Below are 26,189 nucleotides of genomic sequence, written 5' to 3'. Positions count from 1 at the left end.
ACTCTAATAGGTTAAATTGTGGTCTTATTGGATATTTTCCTGCAATATTTTTGCAGCGTCTAGTCCAAAGTTATCTCAATACTCGCCCAAGCAAAGAAAGGCCTTGAATGGCAGTGGAAGTTTAGTCTAGGTATACCCTCTTGTTTGCAACACCCAACGAATTATACACGCTTTTTCAAAACCGTAGACAGGAACACCAAAGTCCACTCAAGCGCCGAGGTAGCACATGTTTCTAGTCCATACTCCTGACTTCTCGGTGGTATCGTATGATCCTCTCCCCTGGACAACATTCCACGCGTCGAATAAGCGCATATGAAATCGCTAACAATTTAGGCCACTCCGACGTATTCCACTGAGTAGCAGACTAGATTTAATTGTATTAAGGGTTTCAAGGCAAGCTTGAGGTCTACCCGGGAGGATCTCACGGAATTCACAACATCAATATTGACGACGTGAACAAGGATTCGCTTAATTTTCCCAAGTCATAGCCTGTTGTGCTGCCAATCTTGGAAGAATGTGTCAAGTACTCTCTGATTCTATATCACAACGAACACGGAATTTGATGCGTTATTTTCTGAACTCAAGTGTAGAATGTGTTGACCAGAACTTTAATTATTATTATTTTATATCCATGCAAGTGACGACTGTCTGGTACTATCATGGGATAGCAATGAAAAGAAAAGGTGACATAGAAAGAGTAAATACGGCTTCAGGAAACAAAGCAGAAGCATTTATATATCAATCCGAGCCCAATTAGATTAGATTAAACTGGTGTTTGCGTACCAGATGAGCCAGACGAGGCCGCCTGCTGGTAGTCGCGCATTGCCCTCCACGCCCTCGGAGGCATAGGTTGGTACACTGAATTCGGCGTTGATGGTGGCGAGGATAGGTACGAGACGCGGTGTTGGGCAGTCTTCTCCTTGAGAAGAAGACCACTAGAGTTGTTCGAGGACACTGCGCTGCGGGAGATGTAACTGTGGCTCTGGTACTTGCCAAGCCATAGCATTTGCTCGTGCTCACGGAGGTACCGGTGGCTCGAGAAAGAATTGAGAACATTATCGCGACCCTTCATTCCGAAGCGTTCGCGTTGTTTTTGCTTCGCATACATGCGCTTAGAAATGGCGCTGATCTGTTCGGGTGTTGGGTGGAACTCCAGTTTGGGCACCACGTCTCCTTCCTTGTCTTCCGCGAAGGGACTCCATTGTTCTAGGAGCGCAAGGACGCGAATCTGTGCTCGGGCAAGAGAGTCATAGTCATTAGGGGCGACGACCTCGCTGAAGCGCTTGCCTGTTGCTCTGTCTGTCACGACACAGAACGATGCACCAACGTCTGTGCAGACCACGGGGACACCAGTCAATGCCGCTTCACCCATGGCCAAAGGAAGTCCTTCTGAAATTGACGAGTTCATGAACAGCCACTGGGCCAGTTAGCACGGTACTCAACGTGGTATAAAGGAAGAACTTACGGCGTCCTGAAGCACAACAGATGGGTTACCCAGACCCTTGAGAATGACGTGCTCGCGTAAGCCCTTGGACGCGATAACTTCCTGACACTGAGACGCGATAGCAGGCGCACGTTCCATATCTCCGTAGATGTGGAGACGATAGTCGTTGAGGCCCCATTTATTGACGATGAGGTCTGTTGCCATGATAGCGGTCTTGATATCCTTGACGTAACTGCAAAAGTTAGCTAAAGTGTTAGGCGCGAAGGCTAGATTTACTTACCGAACATGAGACAGCATCACCACGGTGGGTGTCTTAGTTTTGATCTCCTCGATAGGTTTGTACTTCTCCATGTTCGTGATACCGTTGACAACAGGATCGATCTTGCGAGCGAAATTACGACGATGCTCGAGGGCACCCTCGGCTGTTCCCAGTTCAATTTCCCAGCCAGGATTGAAATACTCGGCACAAGGAAGAACCACATCAGCGTGATGCTCGATGAGCACGCACGAAAGATGACCAAGAGAGAGAAGAGTGCTGTTTACAAAAATTGAATCAAAAGACACAGCAGCCGACATGAAGGTAGTCATCTCCCGGAAACTGACGCAATGGTCCCAGACGTGCAGAGCGCACTTACGCTTGGCTTTGCAGAGGACACCATATGTTGCGCCCGTGAAGTGGTGAGAGACTTGGAAGACATCCGGAATTCTCTCTGGAACGGGGATGGAGAAGATGAAAAGGTCTAAAAAGTTAGTATGAAATCTGCTGAGAAGAAAATGCTCAACTTACATCGATGCCACATGTCAAGGGCGTTATCGAGCTGATGAAGCGACGGAAATTCGCAATCCCACCACTGTGAAACTGGAATCGCGTCTTCAACATCCTCAGACAGCCACAACTGGCGCCATGCATTCTTCACAGTGTCGCTCATCCACACATCATTCCAGCTACGGCCAGACTCAAAATAAGTGTTCAGGTCAACAAGAGCATTGGTTGCCTCTTCAATGTGCTGGCGGGTCAGGTTGGTTGTGCGAGCGCAGCGAACTAGCTTTGTGAGAATGGGGAGGAAGTGCTTCTCGATGTCTTCAGTCCTCGTATCCTGTGATTTCTCAACAACGGCAGAGTCAAGGCAGTTCTGGAAAACCCCGTGAGTCGGATTAAGGAAATCGAGACCCCATTGGGGAAGGACAGTCAAAGACTGAACATTCCTCTCGATCTGGAACTTGGGGACTCCGTAGTCATTGGCATTTTCGGAGATGATGTGCCATCTGGTATTCTTGAGGTCGTTAATCATGTCACGACGACATGCAGACACACCACCAGGCTCGTTGGGCCAAGTAGCGGTATCCATTGCGAGGATGTGGAGCTGAGTGTCAGTGTCTTGGAGCTGGGTTGAGAGTGTTCGAGTATTGATTCTGGCATCGCCACCCAGACCAAAGCTGTACAGATCACTGATCTTAAAGGCCATAGGGGTCCATGAGCTAATATCTGGATCGATGTCAACTCGAGCCAGAATTGTATCTACTTGCGCGTCGAGGTAGTCTCCAGCTGCTTCCAGGCGGCCGAAGTCACGCTTTCTCCAGTAAGGACGAAGAACACGATCAGATCTCAGAAGACGTTCATCAAGCCAGGTGGTGGTGACCGCATCAAAATTCTTGCTTCCCTTCCAGGATTTCCACAGATGCGTACGGGCGCGCGCTGTGGGGATTGGACGTAACTTCACGTTCATTCGCAACAGGCGAGTTATGAAGTTTGTCTTGACCGACTTGAAAGAGAACAGCGGGTTGTCATACAAGAAACTGCTCTTCGTTGGCTTGTCCAGGACATGGAACCAATCTTCGCGAATCATGACGGGAGTAACAACCACTTTACCATTGAGAGTGGTCGCAATGACAGGGTGAAACTTGTGATCATACGTCCATTTGGCATAGTATGAATCGGAGCCCTGGATGAAGGTTGCTTCACTCACCCTAGGGTAAGGGATCCAGGTGTTTTGGCGCTCAGGTCGACGTGGGGGTGGCATGCACCAGGAGACCTTGATCTGAATGTGAGGAAAGGTGTATTCGGCGTGCAGAAGCTCGTCATCAAACTTGGCGTTCTTTCGGAAGAAGTATTTGACCTGGACGGGATTGACACCCTGCATGGCAGATCCAGAGACTATATACCCGCGATCATCGTACTGGACGCATTGACCTTCGAGATCTCCTGAGGTGCACTGCCGCTGGATCGGGAGTTTCCTTCTCGCCTTGTTTCTATTCTCAGGATACTCGTATGTAAAGTCATTGATGACCTTGCCGCTCTTGTACTCCTCGCGTCGGCGAAGGACAAGCTTGCTTGAGTACGTGTTGATGGCGAGCAGCTGCGACTGGTCCTCCGGCTCCTGGTCATGATCACCAGAGTACTGGTAGAGACGTGCGCTCCCGTCAGGCAGAGGCCGGTAGAAGCAGGTAACAAGTCCGTTGAGACTTTCAATGACGATGCGATCCTTTTCAATGATGGTCTTCCAGCCGCGCGTAGCCTTGTACAGGTTGGAGACATTCTCGCGCCCGTGAAGCTGAATATGGTCAGTGTGACTCTGGGAAAATTATTCGGGTAGGTCTTACCAAGACAAGAGGGACAAGGATCCGCTGAAGGAGTTTGCAAAATGACCAGATACTATTGAGCAGCATCTTCGCTGGCTCGGCGAAGATCAAGGGCTGTCCTCGAATCATGTAGTTAAGCTCACGCTGGTACTCAGCATCAGCAACAAGAGCGATGACAACGAACTTGACTATTGTCTTGATTTTGTGCCGCAGTCGAGTAAAGGAGAGCGTGCACGCCTCGATGAAGGTCAAATTTGCGCCGATGGGTGACGGTAGAAGTGCGTGGAAAGGCTTTTCAAAGGTCGAATCAATGAGAACCGGATATTCAGGATAAATATCTTGATCCATCCAGTGCTGAGCGAAAAAGTTGATAGAAATGGACATGCCAACACCAAGGTTGTAGCGTGCGACATATACGCCAACTTCTTGAAGATCCACAGCACCAGCCCGGGTTTGGAGCCATTCAAGCTCGCTGGATGTGACTTGGGTAGGCTTCCCTGCGCAGCGACGAATGAGGAATGATCGGGCACTCTCTGGGAGATTGTCCCATTCCAGATCAGGTTCAATACCGAGCATAAGATGGCGAAGGAAGGTTCTCCTGCCATACTTAGCAACGCGTGCACACTCAACCGCGTTCCGCTCGATCTGATACTTGACACCTTCAGGAACGGAAAGGTCAAAATCATCACGATGTTCGACAAGCAGGAGCTCAGCCATTGTGGAGTGATCATGAGAAAGACCTAGTTTGGCTTCTGCAGTGGCCTGGACGACAGCTTCTGCAATCGCCTTGCAGTTGCGACGGATATTAGCCGTCCAGTCCATTCCAACGAATCCAGGGCCAATAATGACGAAGACGTGAAGCTCATCACCAGCTAGACGAGTAACCACTCTCACTCTCTGCTCCTTCTGGAGGTGCTCGGCAGAAACAAACTCGACCACCGTTTTGCCAGTTTCCCAGAGACGTATTGTTTCACTGAGCAGATGCTCTCCATTAGGAAACGCAGCCTGTATCATTATCGACTTCTTCAGACCCCAGCTAGATAAGATGTTCTCTTTAACTTCAGATCCAGGGTGCGTGAAAGGATCAAGGCAATAGCGGAGATCATTGGGAAGCGCATTAATGCTGTCAAAAGTTTGCGCCATAGTGGTCTGGGAAAGATCCAAGTAGGGTCCCAGAGAGCTACATGTGTAAGTTTGCCGAGCAGACACAGAGTCAGTGGGCACCTTGACCTGGGGCTTAGACTTGAAGGTGGGCAGGCCAATGTCCGACAAGAACATCGAGTAAATAGCAGCAGTCCATGTGCCGGTGCCCAATCCAACGACACTGCTCCAAGTGAAGGCAGGAATGACAGTGTGCAGAATGATGCCAGTGAGGAATCCAAGGATGGAGCCCAGGGTGAGACATCTGGCTGCTTTTGATCCCGTGAAAATTCGGTTGTACTGGTAGAAGAGCAGTCCACTGTAGGCACCGGTGTATGCAAGGTACATAATGGTAGCACGTTCCCTGGACTCAAAAGCCCACATGAGGGTCAAAGTAATAGATGCACCCCAGACATGAAGGAAGAAAAACTTGGTGAGGTTTTTCCAATATAGCGCTTTCCTCTCTTTTGAGTTATGAGATAACACATCACGCAGGCTGCTCAATGAAGAGATTGCCTCAGTGGTTCTTTGAGTGACAGAGGTCCAGAGTGGCTGGGAAACTGCGTCGAGGATCACAGCGCCGGAAAGATAGTATCCCAAGCCAAAACCAACGGCAAGGCGGAATTCAGAGCTTGATGCAGTTGACAGGCCGACTAGCGCTTCTCCGGTGAGCAGTGCAGTCCATTTATCCATCAGGGCAATGATAAAGTAGAGAATACCGCACCACACGTCGGCACCAGTATGACGCCAATGAAGAAAGGCATTATGCATCTTGAGACCCTTCTGCATGTCTCCCATCGTGTCTATCGCAGCTTTGAGCTGCAGATTCCACGTAGGGCTGTAAGGAAGAGGGATTTTGGTACGTGAGTACCGACAGAACCAAACAAGAAGAAACATTGTGGCCGAGTGCCCCTCTGCGAGTCTCCGAACAAGGGGATCATTTGTTGCTTTCGTCCAAAATGAGCGCTTGCGTTCCTTATTCACCGTTTCCACCAGAGTAGTGCGAGGAAGCGAAGAAGATCGGAGCTCTTGAAGCAATTCGGGGCTTGAAGATTTCTGGCTTTCAACATACCAACTGACCACCTCGGCGTCCGTAATGGAAGGGATGTTCCGGTACCAAGTGTTCCACTTCGAGATGACACGTCGTGCCCCGAGAAGGAGATTTGTCAGGAATATACCAATGACACAGAGATAGATCACGGAGTCATGGCCGACCCACAACGTAACGAGCGGGGAAATGAACAGAATTGGAATACAGGTGATGATGATCGTTCTTCCGGATTGGAATTGGAATCCAGGAAGCTGATAAATGGCCAGCACCGAGAGAAGCATGAGATATGAGGACAGGAAAAAGAAGTACAGGAAGAACAGAATACCAGCCGCAAAGCCGTGGATGCAGCCGATGACGATCATCGCAATGATTCCACCCACTAAGGAGACGGCAAGTCCGGCAATAAAACGGGTCATGATGAACATGCTCATAGCAGGAAATGCCATGGCATAGAGGTAGTAGCTTCCTCCGGAACTGATCCAGCTGCCAAATCCACCACAGATCAGGAGGGCTACCATGAGTCCGGTCGTAGCCAGTGTCTTATCAATGTCACTCATGAAGGTAGTGAGATACAGGCCACGCCCAACCGTCGTCAACATAGTGATATCAATGAGAGCAGGTAAAGCGAAAATTCCCAGGAAGGTAACCCGGTAGTAGAAGGGTATCTCGATAGAGTCGCCTTTGGGGTCCAAATCAATGTCCATTGATGCGTAAGCTGTCGGCAGCTCAGTGAATACTTCACCGCGCCGTGTGGGCTGATTGACTTTGTAATACTCGCGATAACGATGTGCGATAATTTTGCCCAGCATCATTGGGGTCATATCAAAGAACATATCGCAACGCGCACCTAACGCGAACATCTCCGCGAAGCAGGAGGCTTGAACATCGTGGTTGTTGGGAAGAGGATTCCTGTCGAGAACTTCCAAATAAATCTCATTGAGAGCAACTCGACGGAAGGCACAGAACACCGCCAAAGCAAATATATCAGTTCCAGCGTCAATGCTGTTCTTCTGGATGATTCTCTGGATGACCGCGGCAATTTGCTCAACTGTATTTGAGTCCCGTGCCATCAGAACCTCAGGCAAGCGGGCATCAATTTCCAAGAAAAGGGCTTTGGCAGCGGAAGCTTCAGGGGCCCCAGCAACCCTGTTGACGGTACCAAGCCAAGCGAGAATCAACCAGGTCCTCACCGGATATCTTGTTGCTCAAGTACTCGCTGGAACTGAGGGTACGAAGCTGAGTGAGAGAGGGAACTTTCATGAGCTGGTGCTCAGTACAAGCGCGAACTTTGGCCACGAAGTCGGAGGATTCCAGGCAATGTGCAAGGGACAAGCGTCTGTACCAAAGCAGCGCCTCAGTAGGAGTAAGCTGCTGGATATCGTTGACGATGCGGGGAGGCAGATCCTTCCACTGCTCGGAGAGAGTTCCTTCGGCAGTAGCTAGGGAAACCTCAGCCATGAAGCAGTCGAAGCGAGAGTATCCCCTGCTGGACATGTAGGTATGCAGGATTGCACCTGCTCGGCCCTCTTCACATTTGCCAGAGAGGTAAATATCGAGAGGTCCAAAGCCAGGGGTCCTGTCGTATATGCCCCAGACTTGGGTTTCCATGCGCGTGCGGAAGCCAGAGTGCAGTCCTGAGTAGATTCTAATGCAGTCGTTCTCGTTGCCTTCACAAGCGATAAGGATATCGTGCAGCTCTGCCGCCGCCTTCGATCCCTCTCCCTTTGAGTCTTGCAGAAGCTTGAGTTGACCAGCAATGCGGCGAAGGTCCGCTTGCTTGACAGGATCCAGCAAATTGAGATCGCGGACCTGCCGCTGGGCCTCGAGGAGATCTTTGATGTCTTTCGCAGTGAGGTCCAGTCCCATCTGAAAGCATCCTAGTCCCGTGTAGTCATCGCCATCTGGAGATGTCAAAAAGGGATTCCGCGCGACGGGTGCGTTTAGCGATGGCCACTTCAGCTCATCCAGCACGATCACTTGATCATCTGCTTCAGGCTTGGGAGCGGGAGGGAATAAGGCGAGTTTCCTCCGCAGGTTGGGGACGAAATACTCGAGAGAGTCAAATACGCTCTCATGGCCGGTGGATGAAAGAGCGATATTCTCGTTCTTCCTCCAAATGTCGTGTGTCTCCAGAGTTTGCTCGTCCTTCAACCACATCATGGCTCCGATAGGCTCGTGGATGACAGTCTTTTCCGATGCGATTTTCGCGTCTCTCAAGGCAGCCCTGGGAGCAATCCAACTCATGGCACTGTTGTAATTGCACCACTTGTAGCTACGATGAAGGACCTCGTGGCTGACCTCTACACCATCGTCCACGGTGTCCCACATCGCGAGGGTGGAGGAGCCAATGGGTTTCTGTGCCGCGACAACCCTCATGACCGTCCGCATCTTCTCCATCTGGAAGTAGTTGCGTCTATCGCCATTAGGAAGAATGGTTCCGTTGCGGTAAATAACACCCCTGACTTTTAACCAGTTGATTTCGCGACACTGGCGCTCACTGAGGTAGTCTGGGGGTCCGAGCTCCATCCAGACATCGAGACCGAGACCGTTGATAAATGTCACAACCTCGTTCAAGACAACCGGCTGGAGATGCTCGTGGCAGTCCGCCAGGACTACACCAGTGAAAGGGGACCGGGAATCCTGGGGGCGCTTTAGGTAGCTCCCAATCGTCGCAGTGAGGACATTGATAGCACGAATAACTTCGTCGCGTTGTGAGCCACTATCAGTTGAAACCAGTTTGCGGATATCAAGCCTTCCGAGGGTGTGTGAGGCTGTTTCCTCCCGAGAGAGTGCATTGAGTACACCGTCCTGCAGAGGATCTAGTACAACGACATCCCATTGCGATAGGATGCGGATTTCGTCTGCCGTTGGAGAGTCGGAGAAGCTTCCGAGGTAAACACCGAAAGCCTTCGGTTGCTTCTCGTCCGAGCGAGATGTGTAAAACTTGGGCGTTTCCGTCTTTAATTTCTCCAGGTGCCGTGCGACAGCAGAAGGTATCTTTGAAAGCTCATGTCGTGTCTAAAATGGTCAATTCCTGATTAATGTAGGGAGGCACCAACACTTACTCGCCAATGCCGATATAGTGTTCGGCTGATAAGAAAAAGGATGTAACAAGATCCAACAACAATCGCGGTTAATAGACAACCCGCCAGCGTCTAATTCAAGTTAGATAACTGAAGAACTTCAACTTCAAGATGTGTATCAATTGATAGACTCACTCTATCCCACCAGGTAGAAGTCATGAGACTCCATCCTGACACGTCCAACCCCAGGTACTCCGCACCCATGGTGACGGGCAGAGTAAAAATTAAAAAGATAACGAGCGAATAAAAAAAAAATGGGGTTTGGGGAATCAGGAACCCGTAGCGATGGAAAGTCTTGTCAGAGATAATGGATTATGTATAAAGTCCCAACCCTGGGAACCAACAAACACTGCTGCCACCTGGTTGATTCGCCCGCGTAGATTCGCCAAAGTAGGAATCTCAGCCTCACGGAAAAAGCCGAATATATACGAACAAGTCATCAATTGAATACAGCCACATGGATTTTATGGGTCACAAAGGGTTGGGAACCCCCAATGGGCCTGGGCTTCGGCCAATCCGTTCATGTCTCATCGCCTAATCTCGCAGCCAGCTGGCAGCACGCCAGAAATAGATTATTATTTTTTTACGAGAAACTTTATGCAAGATTCAGCTGTTCCGGCGGCTTCGGCTAGTCTTGTTAGACATTGAATACGTTCTAGGTACGTGCTGACCGACAAGTGGGACGGTTCTGTGGCGGGACAGGGGCTTTGACCGAAGAGAAAGTCGCCTGGAAACCGATTTGTCTTGTCTCATGCGTACAAGATGCTCCGAAACTTTGGGAGAAAGACAACGAAAGCCGGACCTGTTCAGATAATCTTGGCGGCTTTGTTCTAGCCTGGTCTGAGGGACCGTGTATATTCTGTAATTCTCTACTCGAAACGGTTGAATCCGCCTCCCTCCTCGACTAGTGTGCTATAATACCCATTCATTTCTACAGCCCTGTTTCCTCCTTTGAGTGATTATTCGTCTGTCTCTTATTTTTATTCCCCCTTGGGTTCTCTCAAATGGAGTCTCTTGAGCAGAGGAAAGAGGGTTCCACCCCAGCTTTGCGCCGAAAGTGCAACCTGCGCCGGCCTTGGGTCATCGCAGTGTTGGTTGCCGCAATCATAGTAGTTATTCTCGTGATAGTGATTCCATTGGCCATCATTCTACCCAAGAAAAACGCGCACAAGGGCAGGCCTTCGACAGTGCTGTTTCCAGCATATATCTATCCGAAGACCAACAGCACTTGGGATCCGTTGTACGAGGCGTAAGTCAAGTCTTTCTATGGCCATCTCTTTGAATTTCATATTCCAAAATCTACAATGAAACATTGACCTCACTGAAGCACCTACCACTTTTGGTTCCATCACTGACTCATTGACCAGCATTACCACGTTTCCTGAGCTCGAATTTGTGGTGATTGTGAACCCATCGAGTGGGCCTGGGTCCTCTCCATCTCCGAGCACGCAATACGCAGTCGCAGTGCAACGACTCAGTGCTTACTCTAATGTGCAAAAAGTGGGATATGTCCGCACCAACTACGCCAACAGAAACATATCCGCTGTACTTGCAGATGTGGAGACTTATTCCAACTGGACATCCCAGTCGACTAGTCTGGCGATGGACGGGATCTTTTTCGACGAGATACCGTATGATTACACGTCCGAAAAGGCCGAGTATTTGAGCCGTATCAATGATGCAGTAAAAGCTGCTACTGGTATCCAATCACACCGCATGGTGAGTGTTTGAGAGGTGGATCTGAGTGCAACAAGCCTCGCCCAATATCCACTCTAGACATGGGCCTCTCGATCTTGATGGCGTCAAGTGGAGCTGATTACTTTGCGCCTCTCGCTTGGGCGGCTTAGCATCTGTTCGTTACGCTGACAGTTCCGGCAGGTTATCCATAACCCGGGTACTATCCCAGATTCACGATTTGACATGAACACGACAGACGTCACAGTCGTCTTCGAGCAGTCGTACGACCTTTACGAAACTAAGATAAAGATTTTGGCTGAGACATTCGATGTTTCTGACCGCGACGCCAATGCGTACATGCTTCATTCTGTGCCTACAATGACAAACAGCAGCCTCAAAGGCTTGGTAGGTGACCTCAGCCAACGTGCGTCGTATCTCTACCTTACGACCCGAAGCACGGACATATACGAGGCGTTTGATACCCAGCTGGAGCAGTTCTGTAGTGTGGTTCCAACAGAACTTAACAAATGAAATTGGACCCGCTTGTGCATAGTTAGTACAGTTTGATGCGATGGGCTTACGAGATTTATTGGATATGTCAGATAGCAGCGAGTGAGACATTGCCGCGATACGAGGGTTCTAGACCGTTCGTGGCGTCTGTTGATGAAGCATGGCAATGCGCCGGCAGAAAGTAAGGCTGAGAGGCGCGGTTGCTGGGAGTAATCAATTATATGACTGGTCGAGCGCATAAGCGGCACGAATAATTTTCATCTTATCTTTCGATATTACCAGATACTTTAGCCTAGTTAAGCTTAGGCGTCGATTTCGGCTTAGTTAGCGGCTGTACTAAACTTTTGGGGTTAGCTTATTTGCGTTTTCCTTTGGCACCGGTCAGCACTAGTGCGCCAGGTACCCATATTATAAATAGTGCGCAAGATCGGGGCCACGTAAGAAAGATCGAGCTGCTCCCATTTCCCAGCACGGATTAAAGTGATTGGTTCTCTTCTGTTCAAACGAGAGAAGCTTTTTTCTTTTGTCTCCCCCAACCCAAAATGCTTCCGAAATCGGCCGTGGTAGTGCCTTTGTATATCTATCCCTTGACGCCTGATACCTGGGCCCCGCTCTACGCAGCGTAAGTCACTGACAAGACCGTCAAAGAAAACAAGGGGGTGAAAATAAGAAGTAATAATAATTTTAATGCACAGAATTGAGGCCAATCCCAACCTCAACTTCCTGGTCATTGTCAACCCCAACAGTGGCCCCGGCGACACACCGCTCCCCGATGCCAACTACTCCCGAGAAGTTCCCCGGTTGAACGCTTACGGCAACGTGTACACCGTGGGCTACATCAAAATCGACTACTGCAGGAAGCCCCACTCGGAATCCTTCGCGGAGGTCGCGCGGTACGCCGGTTGGTCGGAGCAATATGAGACGACACGTCTCGGGGTCCGTGGGATATTCGTGGACGAGACGCCCAATCACCACGACGCGGACCGAGCCGAGTATTTGTCGGCACTGACTCGGTTCATAAAGAGTACACCGGGTATTCTTACCGACCGTTTTGTACGCCTCTTACGTACTACACAACTGTCAGACTGATCACTAACCATATTTTCAGGTCGTTCACAATCCAGGAACACCGCCTGACGCCACAATGGTCGATGCTGCGGACTTAATATTTGTTTGCGAAGAGCCATATCCACGCTACCGATCAGAGGAGGTCCAACATCGGCTGCAGGAACTCCCATACGATCGAGCTCGCGCCGGCTTTATGATCAATGAGGTGCCCATAGACAACTTGCAGGAATTGGTGCATGAACTGCGCCATCGCTCGGCCTACTTCTTTGTAACCGAGATCGCTGGGGATTTCTACGAGCGCTTTGGTCCCCGCAGCTGGGGACAATTTATGCAGGCCTTGCAGTAACCACGCGCCCGGGGATAAATAATATTTCTGACAATAATACCATTCGTTTCATAGGAATGTACAAAGACTGGTACTCTATTCTCTATCATATTATTCTCATCTTTGAAGTACCACTTGAGTACATGTCAGAATACATACTACGGCGGTGTATCATACTCTACCGTGGCGTCTCAGTGGAACCAAGCCTTCGGGATTCCAATTCGTGACTCCGGCGGCTCTGATAACGGAATCCAGGCTGACGGTATCTCTTTGCCGTCTTAGTGCCGGAGCAGTGCAGACCGACAAATCATACCAAATGGCTCTCCAGGCAGGTCCTGATGGCTTTTCCTACTCGTTCGGGTAATTTCTCCCGTTACTGCCCCTGGTGCCTTGAGTTTTTACCCCTGGACGCCTTTGTCGCTTTCGACCAGGATTACTAGTCCAGAAGATCTAAATTCCCAACAATCTCCATCCCAAGGTTAGGCTCGATCTTAGACCGACTGCCAATCGAAAAATGGACCGCGGAAATCAAACGATTGGTACGATCCACGTCAACCTGGAGATAATTTCTGAAACATGTCCTATCACCTCGTTTTCCCGCAATGCCTAGTGTTTCCACTCTTGAAAGGACTTGAGATCTATCGTAAGGCCGAGCCAAATTCGGTGGAGAGTACTGTATACGTCACGACATGTAACTTGCTCGAATACGAGGACTATTTTTTTTTGGGCTGACAACTACAGCAGGATAATGTCGGTGAATGGAAAAAATCACGTCAACCGCAGGGCTACCGCACTAAGAATGTGCTAGCTGCCAAAGAAAACGCCTTCTATTTTTGACACGTACAAGCTGACAACGCCGCTTCAATATGAGCCCCATTGTTCGGTGACTCCGTCGCTCAATCCGAATCGAAGGCTTAAACACGGGGCTAAGCAAAGACAGTTGGCAACCTTGTATGATTCATAAAGGGCCAGGCGATTCGGTCCTACACTGATAAGGAGTGAGACAGGCGTACGAAGCCACATGCAGCGATGCAAGACCGTATGAGGCGAATCTCAATTCCAAAGTTTCGCTTCGAATTACCCTCCGGGTTGAACCCTGCAAAGGTCCATGGCTGAATCTAGAGGCGAACTGGCTCCAGGAAACTGTAAAGGACGTAATCAAACCCATAACACTAGCACCAGGTCTCTTGAAATTGCCCATATATTTTAATTTGGCGGATAAGTGATTATGTACGCCCTTTAAACGAGTCATTGAAGTTTTGGTGGTCATTTGTCCTCCCCTGCCACTATTTTTCCACCATGTATTCTCCCGCTACCTGCTTTTCTGCAGGAACCAGCCCTCCACAAATTTGCTCGGATCCGTCTACTCCTGCTACTGACCTTGAGGACCCTTTTGACATTGTTTCTCAGGATGAGGACCAATATGTCCTTGTCACTGGCGGGCTTGGGTTCATTGGGAGTCATACATCGCTGGAGCTACTCAAGGCCGGGTACAATATCATCATCGTGGACAACTTGAGTAACAGTTTCCCAGATGTTTTTGATAACATTCGCAAGGCTGCCAAATTGCATTGCGAGCGCATGGACGTCCCCTGTCCTAAGTCTGAGTTGTGCTGTGCAGACTACCAGGATACCGCCGCAATGAGCCTGCTGCTCACAGCGCACTCCGCTAGATTTCCCGGAAACGCACAGCGACAGTCAAACATTACAGGCGTCATTCACTTTGCAGCCTACAAAGAAGTTGCAGATAGCATCAAGCACCCGCTGAAATATTACCGAAACAACGTCAAGGGCTTGATCGATCTCATCAGCCTACTTGGCGACCATGGCATCAAATCGTTCATTTTCTCCTCGACTGCAGCAGTATACGGTACCCTGGCAGAGAGTACGCCACGGCTGCGGGAGGAGAACTGCGTCCACGAGCCAGAAGCTTACTTCGAATCCACCGGCGAGCGAGTCCACACCGAGCAGGGCTGTACCGGAATCACAAACCCCTATGGTCGCAGCAAGTTCTTTGGAGAGGCCATACTCGCAGATTTATGCGCATCAGATCCCTCATGGACAGTTCTCTGCCTGCGGTACTTCAATCCCATCGGCTGCGACCAGTCCGGCCTCCTCGGCGAGAACCCAAAGGACGGTGCATCGAACCTCTTCCCTGCTGTCCTCAGGGTATTGACCGGGGAAAATCCAGAATTATACATCTACGGCAACGATTGGGACACACCCGATGGCAGCGCAATCCGCGATTTCATTCACGTTAGTGATCTTGCGCGAGGCCATATCGCGACGTTGTCCGCGGCTCAACAAGGGCGCATCACAGGCTCGTTCCGCACATTCAATCTGGGAACAGGATCTGGACATTCAGTCATCGAGGTGGTTCAGACGCTGGAGTCGGTCACGCAACAGGCTATTCCTGTTAAAACTGTTGGTCGAAGGAATGGAGATGTAGGATCGTGTGTTGCGGTTCCCGGTCGAGCTGGGTCCGAGTTGGGATGGAAGACGGAGAAGTCATTGCGAGATGCGTGTGAAGACCTGTGGCATTACCTTAATTTTAGATAGTCGCGCATAGTAATAGTTGAACGTGTTGAATAGAATGTTGTGATGCTGTCCTCCTCTACTCCTAGTGTATTGATCATATCATGGGGTGCCAGCCAAGTATACGCGGGACATGTTCAGTACGAGTAAGTCACCCAAGCACAATTATGACCTGGTGCAGTACCCCTACGAAACCTCCAGCGGGCCAAGGAGCTCTGGCAATGACCTAAGAACCAAAAAATCTCCGAAGAAATACAAACTGAAAACGGCGTCTGGTCGTGGTTTTTTATCCTGATGTTCTCAGGATTCGTAAATCCGGCAGTTGGAGTCCTCTGGTCAGTGCTAAGTCATAATATAAATTGCAGGTGTTCCTTTGGCGCTCCTTATATAGTCTCTTAGCGGTCCATGTCTTCACGAGAGCAGCTTTGGGACAGCCATTTTGTACTCGGGATGGCATTGATACACGCAGTCGATAGGGCAGGTTTTGTTAGACAGCTTGTTAATTCTATACCATTCCACTATCAATACATCTTTTTTTAATATCAGTAGAGTACACAAGCATGGTGTGCATGCGAAATAGAGTCTCAATCCGAGCCCAAAGACCAATTACCATCACCATATGTGGCCGTCACGTCCTTCCGAACCACGTCCATGTCCACATAACCCAGCCAGCTGCTGTTCCAATCCAAGAACTCAGGAATAGAATCAAATCGTGGATGCCGACCGTAAAGAGTCGCAGGATTTTCTCCATCGGCCTGGAGGACAACAATACGCCATGCCTAGTCTTTGAGAGTTTCGTCATGGGATTCATCGTCACTCTCATCGTCGGATCGACGGCAATAGAGATAGGTACTATACCATGTGTCGTATTCTCGGTGACTGCCGAGGCCAGTCTGAAATCCAACCTTGACCTCTAGGTCCCTATCCAAAGTGCCATCGATGAAACTTTCGTCGAGGATATAACTTTGTAGGTATTCTTTCAACCATTCCCGAGAGACAGAAACATCGGGAGCAGGTAGTGCAAGCACCGCTGGGTGATCTGGAAATGCATATTCCGGGACACCAATAGGAAAAGCTGGCTCGAAGGGACAGATACCGGAGTTGGGAAAATCCGGATCTTCGACACCGTCGGCATATTTAATGAAGTGGCCTAGTTCATGGCACATAGGGACGCGAAAATGCTCGTCTTCTTTATCCTGAGTTGCTGCCTCGTCGCAAACACTCTCCACAACCTCCAAGAACATCTGCCGCCATTCGTCTGTCACCAAGGTTGGTGGCATGATGCCATCTATATACTGATGGTATACTGATTGAACATCCTCTAGTCGTGTAACATTTTGCGCCTCGCGAGATTGTCGAACGGGGCCTGGAGGAGCGCAATCATCCCACTGCTCCTCGTGTTTACTGCCTAACTCAGGCCAGTACAAGCGCATTTTTTCCAACTTCTGTTCCTCACTGGCCAGACCCATTGCTTGGATCTCATCGATGCGGTCCTGCAGAAATCATCGATTGGAAGACTCCATTATAGTACGGAATCGTTCCACAGCTAGACGCATAGTTTCATCTTGGTCTGCGTCTGAGCTTTGCATATTGTGCGTCATGGTTAATAATGAGGGAGACACAAGTCTTGGTTTGTGTAGGGGAGAAGCACCGGAGTACTAAGCGAGACCCTGAAAAGTAAGTGGAGACCCTATTCCCACCTTCCTATTTAGGGCCATGTCTCCATTCCTTGATTTTCGGTACACCCATGTCAACGCGGAAGGGGAGGCTCTGAAGGCCCTCAGAGCCGAGGTTATTTGCCATACTACAGACATGAATTAGTGGACTGACGGTTCGTGCCTTTTGGTGTGTTGCTTACATGTTACCACGATGACTGTGTCAGGACGCTCCTGGACCCTTGTGATATCGCCTTCGAATGCGCCCGTCAAACGCAAAGGCAGTTCTAAGTTCATGTTCGGGAAAATCATACATAGTATTTAATTGCACAAATTGAGTCAAATGATTAGATTCCCGCTGGGCGAAACTAACAGTTGATCACCACTTGCATACTATAAGGTCCCGGTAGGCCCTGCTCACGTGAAAGAGGGGGGGGCGATTGGGGGGGTTGTAACAATTCCCAAATTTTAATCTAGAGGGCCCCGTTTCATCGGTTTCTGCCATTGAACTTTAAAATTATCTCTGTTGATCCTCATGGGGTATCTCTAGCATAAACGAATGAACCCAAATAGAATGCCAAGGGAGAATAATAACGATCATAAATTTCCTACCGAGGTCTGTTTTTGCGGTACCAAAATCGAGCTTCAAGGTTTCCGTGAAGATCTTCGATCAACCTTGGTTATTGACTGTTACGGTAATAGGCGGAGAGATAATTGTCCCGAACCCCCCCACTATATATCTATCACAAGCTTCTGCTCCCTATTGCCCTCCTGTTCATCAACTTTAACTACAGACAGACACGACATAGCGTCCTGGTCTATTCGATAATATGGCGAGCTTTGTTGTTGCGAATATAAACCCACTGAACCATTTCGGTGGAGTTAGTTTCGTCCCCGATAGAGATATCCCGGATTTATCGGGAAAGGTCGTGCTGGTAACAGGCGGTAGGTCCAGATTCATGTTCTGCGTGTTCGCATCATAATTATCGTTCTGATAGTCTAACGACCTGCAGGAAACGCCGGTCTGGGCAAAGAGTCGATCCTACGACTAGCAAAACACAACCCGAAAAAGATTTTCCTCGGCGCCCGGTCGGAGTCTAAAGCGACCGACGCCATTGCCTCAATTAAATCATCCGTTGAGAATGTTGAGATCAGCTGGATTCCATTGGACTTGACATCCACTAAGTCGATTCAAAATGCAGCCGAGCAATTCAACACCCAGTCGCAACGCCTGGACATCCTAATCCTCAACGCTGGTGTTATGGCTCTACCCCCTGGAGAAACGGAATTAGGCCACGAGATTCAACTCGGCACTAACCACACCGGCCATTTCCTCTTTACGCAGTTGTTATTGCCTACGCTACTTCGCACTGCTGAAGAGCCTGACTCCGACGTCCGGGTTGTGTCACTCTCTTCGGTGGGCCATCACCTTGCACCGTCCTTTGAGACAATTTTGGACCAGGAAAAGCTTAAGAAAGTGAATACCAATACCAGGTATGGAGCTTCAAAGGCTGCGAATATTCTTTTCGCTGCAGAGCTTGCCCGTCGTTATCCCTCCATCACGTCCGTGTCTGTCCACCCGGGTGTTATTTTGACGGATTTGTACAACTCAGTGAGTGGACGTTCGTTTTTCCATGCGCTGGGGCCGAAGGCACTCGGTGTGATTGGAACGTCAGTTCCCGGTGGAGCACGCAATTCACTGTGGGCTGCTGCTGGCGCGAAGAAGGAAGACCTTGTAAATGGGGCGTATTATGTGCCCGTTGGAAATTTGAAGAAGAACAATTGTTATGCGAAGAGTGAAGACATGGGCAAGCGTCTGTGGGAATGGACTGAGAGTGAGCTCAAGAAAGCAAACATTTGATGGAATGTTGTACAGCGTGTCTTGAAACTGGTGGCACCACTTACACTTTTCGATTGTTTCTCAAGCCCCCAGTGCCCACAACCACCAGTATGTATATGTATGAAAAAGGACCGGACTATAGATAGTATTGTATTGGTTCTAATCATTACTTGAAATTAATATATCGTAATTGTGCAGAAAGTGATCCATAGTCAGCCGAATTGTAGTTTCCAAACATGTCAAGTCTAAGACTTGCGACAGAGAATGATCATATGCAGGATGCTACAGGAAATAGCCAGGAGGACGACGCTCATAATTGGAAACCTAGATTGTAACACAACAAGGACGGATGGATACAGTTGGCAACTCCTTATCTGGAGTGACTCATGGCCGGCAAAATTCAGACAGTGCGCAACATCGAAGGTAGCCTAGAATTTTCACGGTCAATGACTTCACCTGAACACAATACTATCGTGATCAAGTCGAGCGGCTGCAAAAAAAGAAAGGCCAGAAGGCACATGAGTCATTTCGTATGGTACATTACTATATTAAATATGTTACAGCTGCCATCATCAATACCATTGGCAAGGCGGGATAATCACGTCGAGGAGACAACACTCTATGGCAGCGGATATTAGATCCAGCTCAAAAATCGATATCAGCGACCTTGGAATGCAGATTAATCAACTCACAAACTCTTTCACCGTTTTTATATCTCCTTTCAGCTCATAATCCTCGGCACTACCTTGAAATTTTTTTTGCGGCGAGGCTGCCGATTCATGCCCTCCCGTGATATGTACGTTTTGTTCATAAATCTCATTATCCAAGTTGTGGTATATGCTGCGGTCCTGCAAGGGCAGAGCAAGCTCGCTCCAGCTTGCAGTATGAGAGCGCCTCGTCAGCCTTGTTGAAGCATTGCGGTTATATGAGTCCGGGTTAAACCCCGATGAGCCGTAGGTGTATGATCCCATGCCTGATTTACTTGAGATCAGAGTTTTAAATGGGGGTAGGCATCCCACTACCACTGCTTTTTGGGCGTCAATATTTGCTCAAATAGTAGTGGAAACTTGACTCACATATTGATGATTCGGCGATACTCCACACAGCAAGAGCTGCTTGGTCGGAATATGCTTTGCCGGAGATTTCGACAGCTCGGATGATTGCTGTAGCGATGATAATGAATCCGAGCGAAAACACAATAACCAAGCCTACTTTTTGCTTCGAATTGATTCTTGCATTCCAAAGAATGCGGAGAGGGAGTGACATGACTGCGGCTCCACGTTAACTCGGATCTCTCGTGCTCAATTGTCCAGCCATACTCAACAAGTCTGTAATAATGTCCACCGCCGTGCTATAGCAGATAGAGATGACGGATCCTCTTCGATCAATCGGCTTCATGCATTTCCCTATGGAATGTCAACAAAGTCCAGATCGAGAAGTTCGCGACAGAGAAGTCGGTTTCATACCGAATTTAAAGTAGTCCGATGCTGGATGGCAAGTAAACACAGATGCAAACCAGCATCCGATATAGGCCAGGATCGCAAAGATCGTCGTCGCCCACCATGCCCGGCGATATTGAGGCAGGCCATCCGAGATGATCCAGAAGAGTGCAAGGAATGATCCCTTGATGGCCCAAAGAACAGACCAGAAAACGCCAATGATAGCAAATTCGTAGCGTGTGTAGAGAGTAACGTGATACACGATATCTGGGCCTGTGAGGTCCAGGGCCAAGTAGTAGAGATGGGGCGCCTGTAAGGTCTGCAGCACAGCATTGCCGATAAGGAAAGTCAGAGCCAAGAGTACAAAGTAGTCATCCGTCAACAAGCATTTCATTTGTGTTAAGCGGATGGCGATTCGAATTGCAGTGAATAGAATACCCAGAGCAGCACCAGTCCATGTAACGGCAACGAGGCCATTAGCGGATAGCGTGGTTGCAATCCCTTGGGGTGCCGGGACACCCATCGTGACGATGTTGCAGGCTGGTGAAAAGATGAGCCTCGACTTTGCAGCACATTTGCGGCGACCAGAAGATGGGCGAGCGGAGAATGTGCAGGACTGGGATGCCTCTTAAAACTAGAGATCACATCGGAATTTTCCAAAAATATAAGTTATGGGATCCTTGCTTTGCAATGCACAAGGAATAGACTATTAGGGATGGGCATTGAAGGCGCCTGCAGGCAATGGCCAGGATCGCTTTGTGAGCAGAAGTCGGGGTGTAAGGCCCAATGTACATCGGATTCGATCAAAACAAGACCCACCTTGTGTTCATGGATTAGACCAGCGCGTGAGCTCAGGAATGCGGACTGCAATTGAATTCACTTATGGAATGGACTCAGGGCTGTACATAGATCGTGCCAGACTTTTGCAAACTCAACATCTTCGGATATGCTCGGCCAGAGTCAAGATTGAAGATTCACGTGCAGCCATAATCCACTTCGCCAGCAGCTTCGAGATCCTTGTAGATGCACTCAAGAGATCGAACTCCCCACTCTCTGGAATGGAATCACATCGGCCCCGAATCAAGGGGTATGCCATATGCGTTGGTGATTGGTCAACCATCACATTCGGGAGCATCCCGGCGCGTTTTGGATGTGTTACAAAGGATCATCGTATCCACCTCATGTCTGACCGCTGACCGCTCTTGTGCACCTTGGGGTATGCCAGCAGGAAAAACAACAATTCGGAATTTTAATATCGACTAATCGGTGGGTTTGGGGTTACGATCTGGATCGCACAGGCGGGTCGGAGAAATCAAGGGAGAGCGATCATCGATCAACTCAAATCTACCCCTCGGTCTTGACGGACATTCGGTTGAACTAAGGTATGAGCGTGGCTTAAGTAGCTCCCTTAGTGGCTCATATGTGGATTTCCCGTCTTGTACACCCCTTCCCAGGGGTATTCGCTTCACTCTCCCCTGCACATGGTCTCGGTTGCGTGTTTGTGTTCAACCAGAACAGCCGCTAAGATCACCCAAGAAAAGCTCGCTTACTCACTTACTCTACAAGGGCATGCGCTAGTTCCAAACGTTCAATAGACAATACCCCCCGATGCTGTGCCAAGCCAAATGGCACAGACCGAGAAGGGACGACATTTTCTTACAAGGGGTTCATGAGATACACGCGACGAACTAGCGTGGCGTCTTCCTATCTATCATTCGCTCCTTCGTAGAATCTACGCGAAAACGAGACGAGCCTCATGCAAACCGAGCCGGACGATCAGTGCCCCTCGTCATGCCGTCGGGTGAGGCCGTTTAAATGATGCGAAGTATCTCGCTTTGCCCAGATCGCTTCTGACAGCATTTCCCTGGGAATGTTTTGTTTCATCATGGTATCAACACTGTTAGCTGTCCTGGCTCTAGCGGGCCTTGGAGCCGCTAGCTCGCAGGAATCCTGCAAATGCGTGCGTTTCACCTTGGCCAAAAAAATGCATCACATAATTTTCCTTTCTTTCCGATCGGAGAATAACTAATGACCGTTCTCTAATAGACACCAGGAGACCCGTGCTGGCCATCTACAAGTGCCTGGGATGCCTTGAACAACACAGTCTCAGGGAAACTCATTCGCAACCTCCCAGTCGCTATCTCGTGTTATCTCGGCCCTTATCACAACAAGGATGAATGCGCCAATGTCTACACCCAATGGTATAATTCCACATTCCAGGAACTGTCCCCGGTTGGGTACTGCTATCCGACCGATGAGCCTTGCCCACCGGTTGATCTGAGCAGGGAGACCCCTGGGAAGTGCACCCTGGGCCCCGCTCCGGTGTATACCATCAACGCGACAGAGTCAGCGGAGCTCGCAGTGGGTATGGCCTTTGCACAGAAGCATAATATTCGGTTGGTTGTAAGGAATACGGGGCATGATATTCTGGGAAAGTATGTGGTGTGCATGGTACATGCTTTGAAGTATTCTAACAGTTCCTTGCTACTTTAGATCTGAAGGATATGGTGCGCTTCAAATATGGATCAAGTACATCCGAAAGGGTATCATGATCCAAGACGAATATAATCCTTCCGACGAATGCTGTGACAGTGACTGGACTGGCGCGGCGCTTACAATCGGCGGTGGCTATGTCTGGGAGGATGTGTACGATTTTGCCTTCAAGCGTAAAATTACGATTGTTGGAGGAGGTGATCCGGTATGTCCAACATAGTTGTTAAATCTGAAAGAGAGCGAAGGCTGATGTTATGTCTACTCAAAGACTGTGGGCTGCATCGGTGGCTACACACAAGGTGGTGGCCACTCGCCCGCAAGCCATAACTACGGCCTTGCCGCTGACCAAGTGCTCGAAGCCCAAGTTGTGCTCGCGGATGGCTCCATTGTCACGGCCAGCCCTTGCCAGAATCTGGATCTTTACTTTGCAATCCGCGGTGGTGGAGGTGGGAGTTACGGTGTTGCGATTTCCATGACTGTCAAAGCATACCCTTCGAAGCCGGTCGTGGCTCAATCACTCACCATCATGCCACTCGGGAACGATACAAAGACACTGCTTGATGTCATCACTCAGTTGTGGACAGACTACCCCCGCCTTATGGATGCTGGTTTCTCGGGTTATGGCACCTGGTCCATCGATAGTCCCAAGTCACTCTTCGCAAACCAAACAGTCGGCTATATCCATGCTATTGCAGCCATGAGCATGTCACTCAGTGATGCCAAGGACACATTCACTCCTCTCCTCCAGAGACTGGAGAGGTACAACGGAACCTCGCTCTGTGTTTCTGTCTCTTGGTTTCAGTTCCCCACATATGCAGCTTACTACCGTGCCATGTCTGGCGTCCACCAGCCCGTCGGGTCGCCAAACTCCGCATTGACATCGCGTATGTTCAGCAAGGCCGCTCTTACAGAGAACAAGTCCGGCCTCCGGAAAATGATTGGCATTATCGCAGGAAAGCCAGAAGAAAAAACCATCAATAGCGTGGAACTCGTTGGCGGTGGCGAAGTCATTGCCAAGAAAAACAATAAATACTCAGGCCTCAACCCCGCCTGGAGGTCGACCTATATTGTCAACGTGGTTGCCCGAGCCTGGGCTGATGGAACCGACGCGTGCGCTGCTCAAAAGATAAAGGACGACATCACTTACCACAAGGGCGGCGCAATGAGATTCCTCACGCCATCCGGGGGAAGCTATATGAATGAGGTAAGTGTATCTTCGTCTTTCTTAGAAAACCCCTCGGGCTAACACGCTAGAAGGCTGATCGGAACGACCCGTATTGGGCCGCTGACTTCTATGGTTCCAACTACCATCGCCTTGCCCAGATCAAGAAAACATATGATCCGAATGATCTCTTCTGGTGCCCCACTTGCGTTGGCAGCCCGTCATGGTATCAATGGCCATTGGATGGCAAGAACTACGGCCCTCTCTGTCGGACTGGACAGTGAATTTATCAACGTGAAACTGACAGTGGCTCATCCTGTATATACATATTCCTTTACATTATTCTTTTCACCTGAAGATTTACATGTACAATAGTACTGGGCTAGAAGGAAGTTGTACTTCTATACAGTAACATTCGAAATCATATATACCCTCACACTCTTAGATATCAATTTCCGAACCATGGTTTGAATAGAATGAGTTGATATATTTTCTTGGGTCTGTTCGTTAATGTCAGTCATCCTTTAGAGCCATGATGTTCAGTACCACTACAGCTTTTCAAGTGAGGTTGGACTCCTTGGGAATCTCAATTGCTTCCAGATTAGCTTGCTTGAGCTAGTTGAACGGATGCTCGAAAAACTGCAGGTTGCCTGATAGCTTAGAAGGACGTGTGGTATTTTGAACAAATGTGCGCGCCCATTGCTATAAGTAGGTGACAAAGGTAAAGCATTTAACTACAACTCGTCGAGTGTTGTCGACCATCGCTGTGGTATCGGGTATTGTTGCGGAAGGAATAGCAACTCATCTAGGCCTACTAGGTATCAAAGCCGGAAGGCCAGCTCAAAGCCATATTTATTGTATAGTTGGGATGCATCCATCTGTTTCTTTGCTCTTTCTTTTGAGAACATAAGGCGCAATTTTCAATTATGCTACATTGCATCCAGACACTTTCACCCCAGGAGCGCTTTGCTACTTACGTAACTAGTATTGAAAATCGGGCAATGGGTCGGCGATACGAGACTCGCTAAGCTTTCCGGGCCCCATTTTTTACGTCATAGGAAGCCTGGCCTCCTAGGCAGCGACAAAACCCCCCAGCGCAAGAAATGACATAATTAGAGACAGAGAGTGCTAGGCCCAGATACTTAATATTAGCTGACCCTGTGGGATCTTTGAGAAAACTTCGAATTGTTACAAGCTTTCACGATTGATTCGATTTAAAAGATAAATCAGATCCTCAAGAAGAAGCGAGAATATGGCAGTGTTCAGTGAGCCCAGTGGCCAAGAATGGCAACAGATCTGTCAGCTGCTTCTCGCCGTTGGTCTTTCCGCTCTAATCGGGATCGAGCGCCAAATACGACAAAAAAGTGCCGGACTGCGCACCAACACTTTGGTCGGGATGGGTTCAGCCTTATTCATGCTGGTTTCGAAATACGGCTTCATGGATGTCCTGTCGAAGTACCGAGTCGTCGTAGATCCATCGCGAATCGCCGCTCAGATCGTTTCGGGCATCGGCTTTATCGGCGGCGGCATCATATTCAAACAACAAAGCGATATTCGAGGCCTGACAACCGCCGCCGCAGTCTGGCTCACTGCTGCCATTGGATCTGCATGTGGAGCGGGTCTCCCGATACTTGCTTCGCTTGCAACCGCTCTGTATTTTGTTACCGTCATTGCCTTTCCTTTTGTCTGGACGTTTGCAAGGAGAATTCACAGTGCGAATGAAGCCTTGGAGGCTTTGATAACTGTTCGATATCGTATGGCGGACAGTGGGCTTGAACCGATCTTGGATGTGGTACTGAAAGCGGGAGTCGACACCGTCAATGTCAAACGGATAGAAGAAGTCATGCTCTCTTCTTTTCAGAGTCCGGTCATGGCAAGCAATATGGATCGTCAATCGACACGACAATCGGCACCAGCTGACTCTCCACTCCCGCCGCCGATGACGACACCGGGTTATAGCCGAGTTTTTGACGTGCAGATCCAGATATCTGGACACAAATCTCCAAATGAGGTAGTTCGCTTGTTGTCGCAGCTGCCTTCCGTGACAGGTGTGTTGATAGACGATGAACCGAATGATGAGGTTTAGGACGCGGAGGTTTTCATGGTTCCAAGTCAAAGGACTGGTCAGTCCCAAAGAACGGTGTTGCTGCCTGGAAACCTTGTGAGGTCCAGGGACTTACTTTTCCT

At 49.3% G+C, this 26,189-nt stretch overlaps 9 protein-coding genes across 9 annotated transcripts; 6 read left to right on the top strand and 3 right to left on the bottom strand.

The window, feature by feature from the left end:
- Positions 1-763: 763 nt before the first annotated feature.
- Positions 764-9,502, bottom strand: N7498_007588 (glycosyltransferase family 4 protein; the record flags this gene model as incomplete). Its single annotated transcript, XM_058454650.1, has 8 exons — positions 764-1,417; positions 1,466-1,676; positions 1,725-2,184; positions 2,232-3,996; positions 4,046-7,341; positions 7,406-9,233; positions 9,281-9,370; positions 9,434-9,502. The coding sequence occupies 8 exons, from the start codon at positions 9,500-9,502 to the stop codon at positions 764-766; spliced, it is 8,373 nt and encodes a 2,790-aa protein (XP_058306899.1).
- Positions 9,503-10,302: 800 nt separating this feature from the next.
- Positions 10,303-11,506, top strand: N7498_007587 (spherulation-specific family 4 protein; the record flags this gene model as incomplete). Its single annotated transcript, XM_058454649.1, has 3 exons — positions 10,303-10,547; positions 10,666-11,017; positions 11,177-11,506. 3 exons carry the CDS (start codon positions 10,303-10,305, stop codon positions 11,504-11,506), a joined length of 927 nt encoding a protein of 308 aa, XP_058306898.1.
- A 521-nt stretch (positions 11,507-12,027) lies between these two features.
- N7498_007586 (spherulation-specific family 4 protein) lies at positions 12,028-12,899 on the top strand (the record flags this gene model as incomplete). The annotated part of the gene is made up of 3 exons (XM_058454648.1): positions 12,028-12,107; positions 12,181-12,538; positions 12,594-12,899. 3 exons carry the CDS (start codon positions 12,028-12,030, stop codon positions 12,897-12,899), a joined length of 744 nt encoding a protein of 247 aa, XP_058306897.1.
- Positions 12,900-14,177: 1,278 nt separating this feature from the next.
- N7498_007585 (NAD-dependent epimerase/dehydratase family protein) lies at positions 14,178-15,437 on the top strand (the record flags this gene model as incomplete). The annotated part of the gene is made up of 1 exon (XM_058454647.1): positions 14,178-15,437. The coding sequence occupies one exon, from the start codon at positions 14,178-14,180 to the stop codon at positions 15,435-15,437; it is 1,260 nt and encodes a 419-aa protein (XP_058306896.1).
- Positions 15,438-16,192: 755 nt separating this feature from the next.
- N7498_007584 (uncharacterized protein) lies at positions 16,193-16,882 on the bottom strand (the record flags this gene model as incomplete). The annotated part of the gene is made up of 1 exon (XM_058454646.1): positions 16,193-16,882. One exon carries the CDS (start codon positions 16,880-16,882, stop codon positions 16,193-16,195), a length of 690 nt encoding a protein of 229 aa, XP_058306895.1.
- A 1,016-nt stretch (positions 16,883-17,898) lies between these two features.
- Positions 17,899-18,929, top strand: N7498_007583 (uncharacterized protein; the record flags this gene model as incomplete). The annotated part of the gene is made up of 2 exons (XM_058454645.1): positions 17,899-18,013; positions 18,082-18,929. The coding sequence occupies 2 exons, from the start codon at positions 17,899-17,901 to the stop codon at positions 18,927-18,929; spliced, it is 963 nt and encodes a 320-aa protein (XP_058306894.1).
- Positions 18,930-19,506: 577 nt separating this feature from the next.
- N7498_007582 (uncharacterized protein) lies at positions 19,507-20,870 on the bottom strand (the record flags this gene model as incomplete). The annotated part of the gene is made up of 5 exons (XM_058454644.1): positions 19,507-19,527; positions 19,601-19,881; positions 19,985-20,176; positions 20,228-20,314; positions 20,375-20,870. The coding sequence occupies 5 exons, from the start codon at positions 20,868-20,870 to the stop codon at positions 19,507-19,509; spliced, it is 1,077 nt and encodes a 358-aa protein (XP_058306893.1).
- A 1,362-nt stretch (positions 20,871-22,232) lies between these two features.
- On the top strand, positions 22,233-24,286 carry N7498_007581 (uncharacterized protein; the record flags this gene model as incomplete). The annotated part of the gene is made up of 5 exons (XM_058454643.1): positions 22,233-22,307; positions 22,394-22,782; positions 22,841-23,045; positions 23,109-24,044; positions 24,095-24,286. The coding sequence occupies 5 exons, from the start codon at positions 22,233-22,235 to the stop codon at positions 24,284-24,286; spliced, it is 1,797 nt and encodes a 598-aa protein (XP_058306892.1).
- A 968-nt stretch (positions 24,287-25,254) lies between these two features.
- On the top strand, positions 25,255-26,088 carry N7498_007580 (MgtC/SapB family protein; the record flags this gene model as incomplete). Its single annotated transcript, XM_058454642.1, has 1 exon — positions 25,255-26,088. The coding sequence occupies one exon, from the start codon at positions 25,255-25,257 to the stop codon at positions 26,086-26,088; it is 834 nt and encodes a 277-aa protein (XP_058306891.1).
- Positions 26,089-26,189: the final 101 nt, after the last annotated feature.

This window comes from Penicillium cinerascens, assembly GCF_028974065.1.
Source record: "Penicillium cinerascens strain IBT 15544 chromosome Unknown contig_9_segment0_segment0, whole genome shotgun sequence".
NCBI classification, from domain to species: Eukaryota; Fungi; Ascomycota; class Eurotiomycetes; order Eurotiales; family Aspergillaceae; genus Penicillium; species Penicillium cinerascens.
Note: the sequence above shows the minus strand (reverse complement) of the source record. Positions and strands in the feature narration are given on the sequence as shown.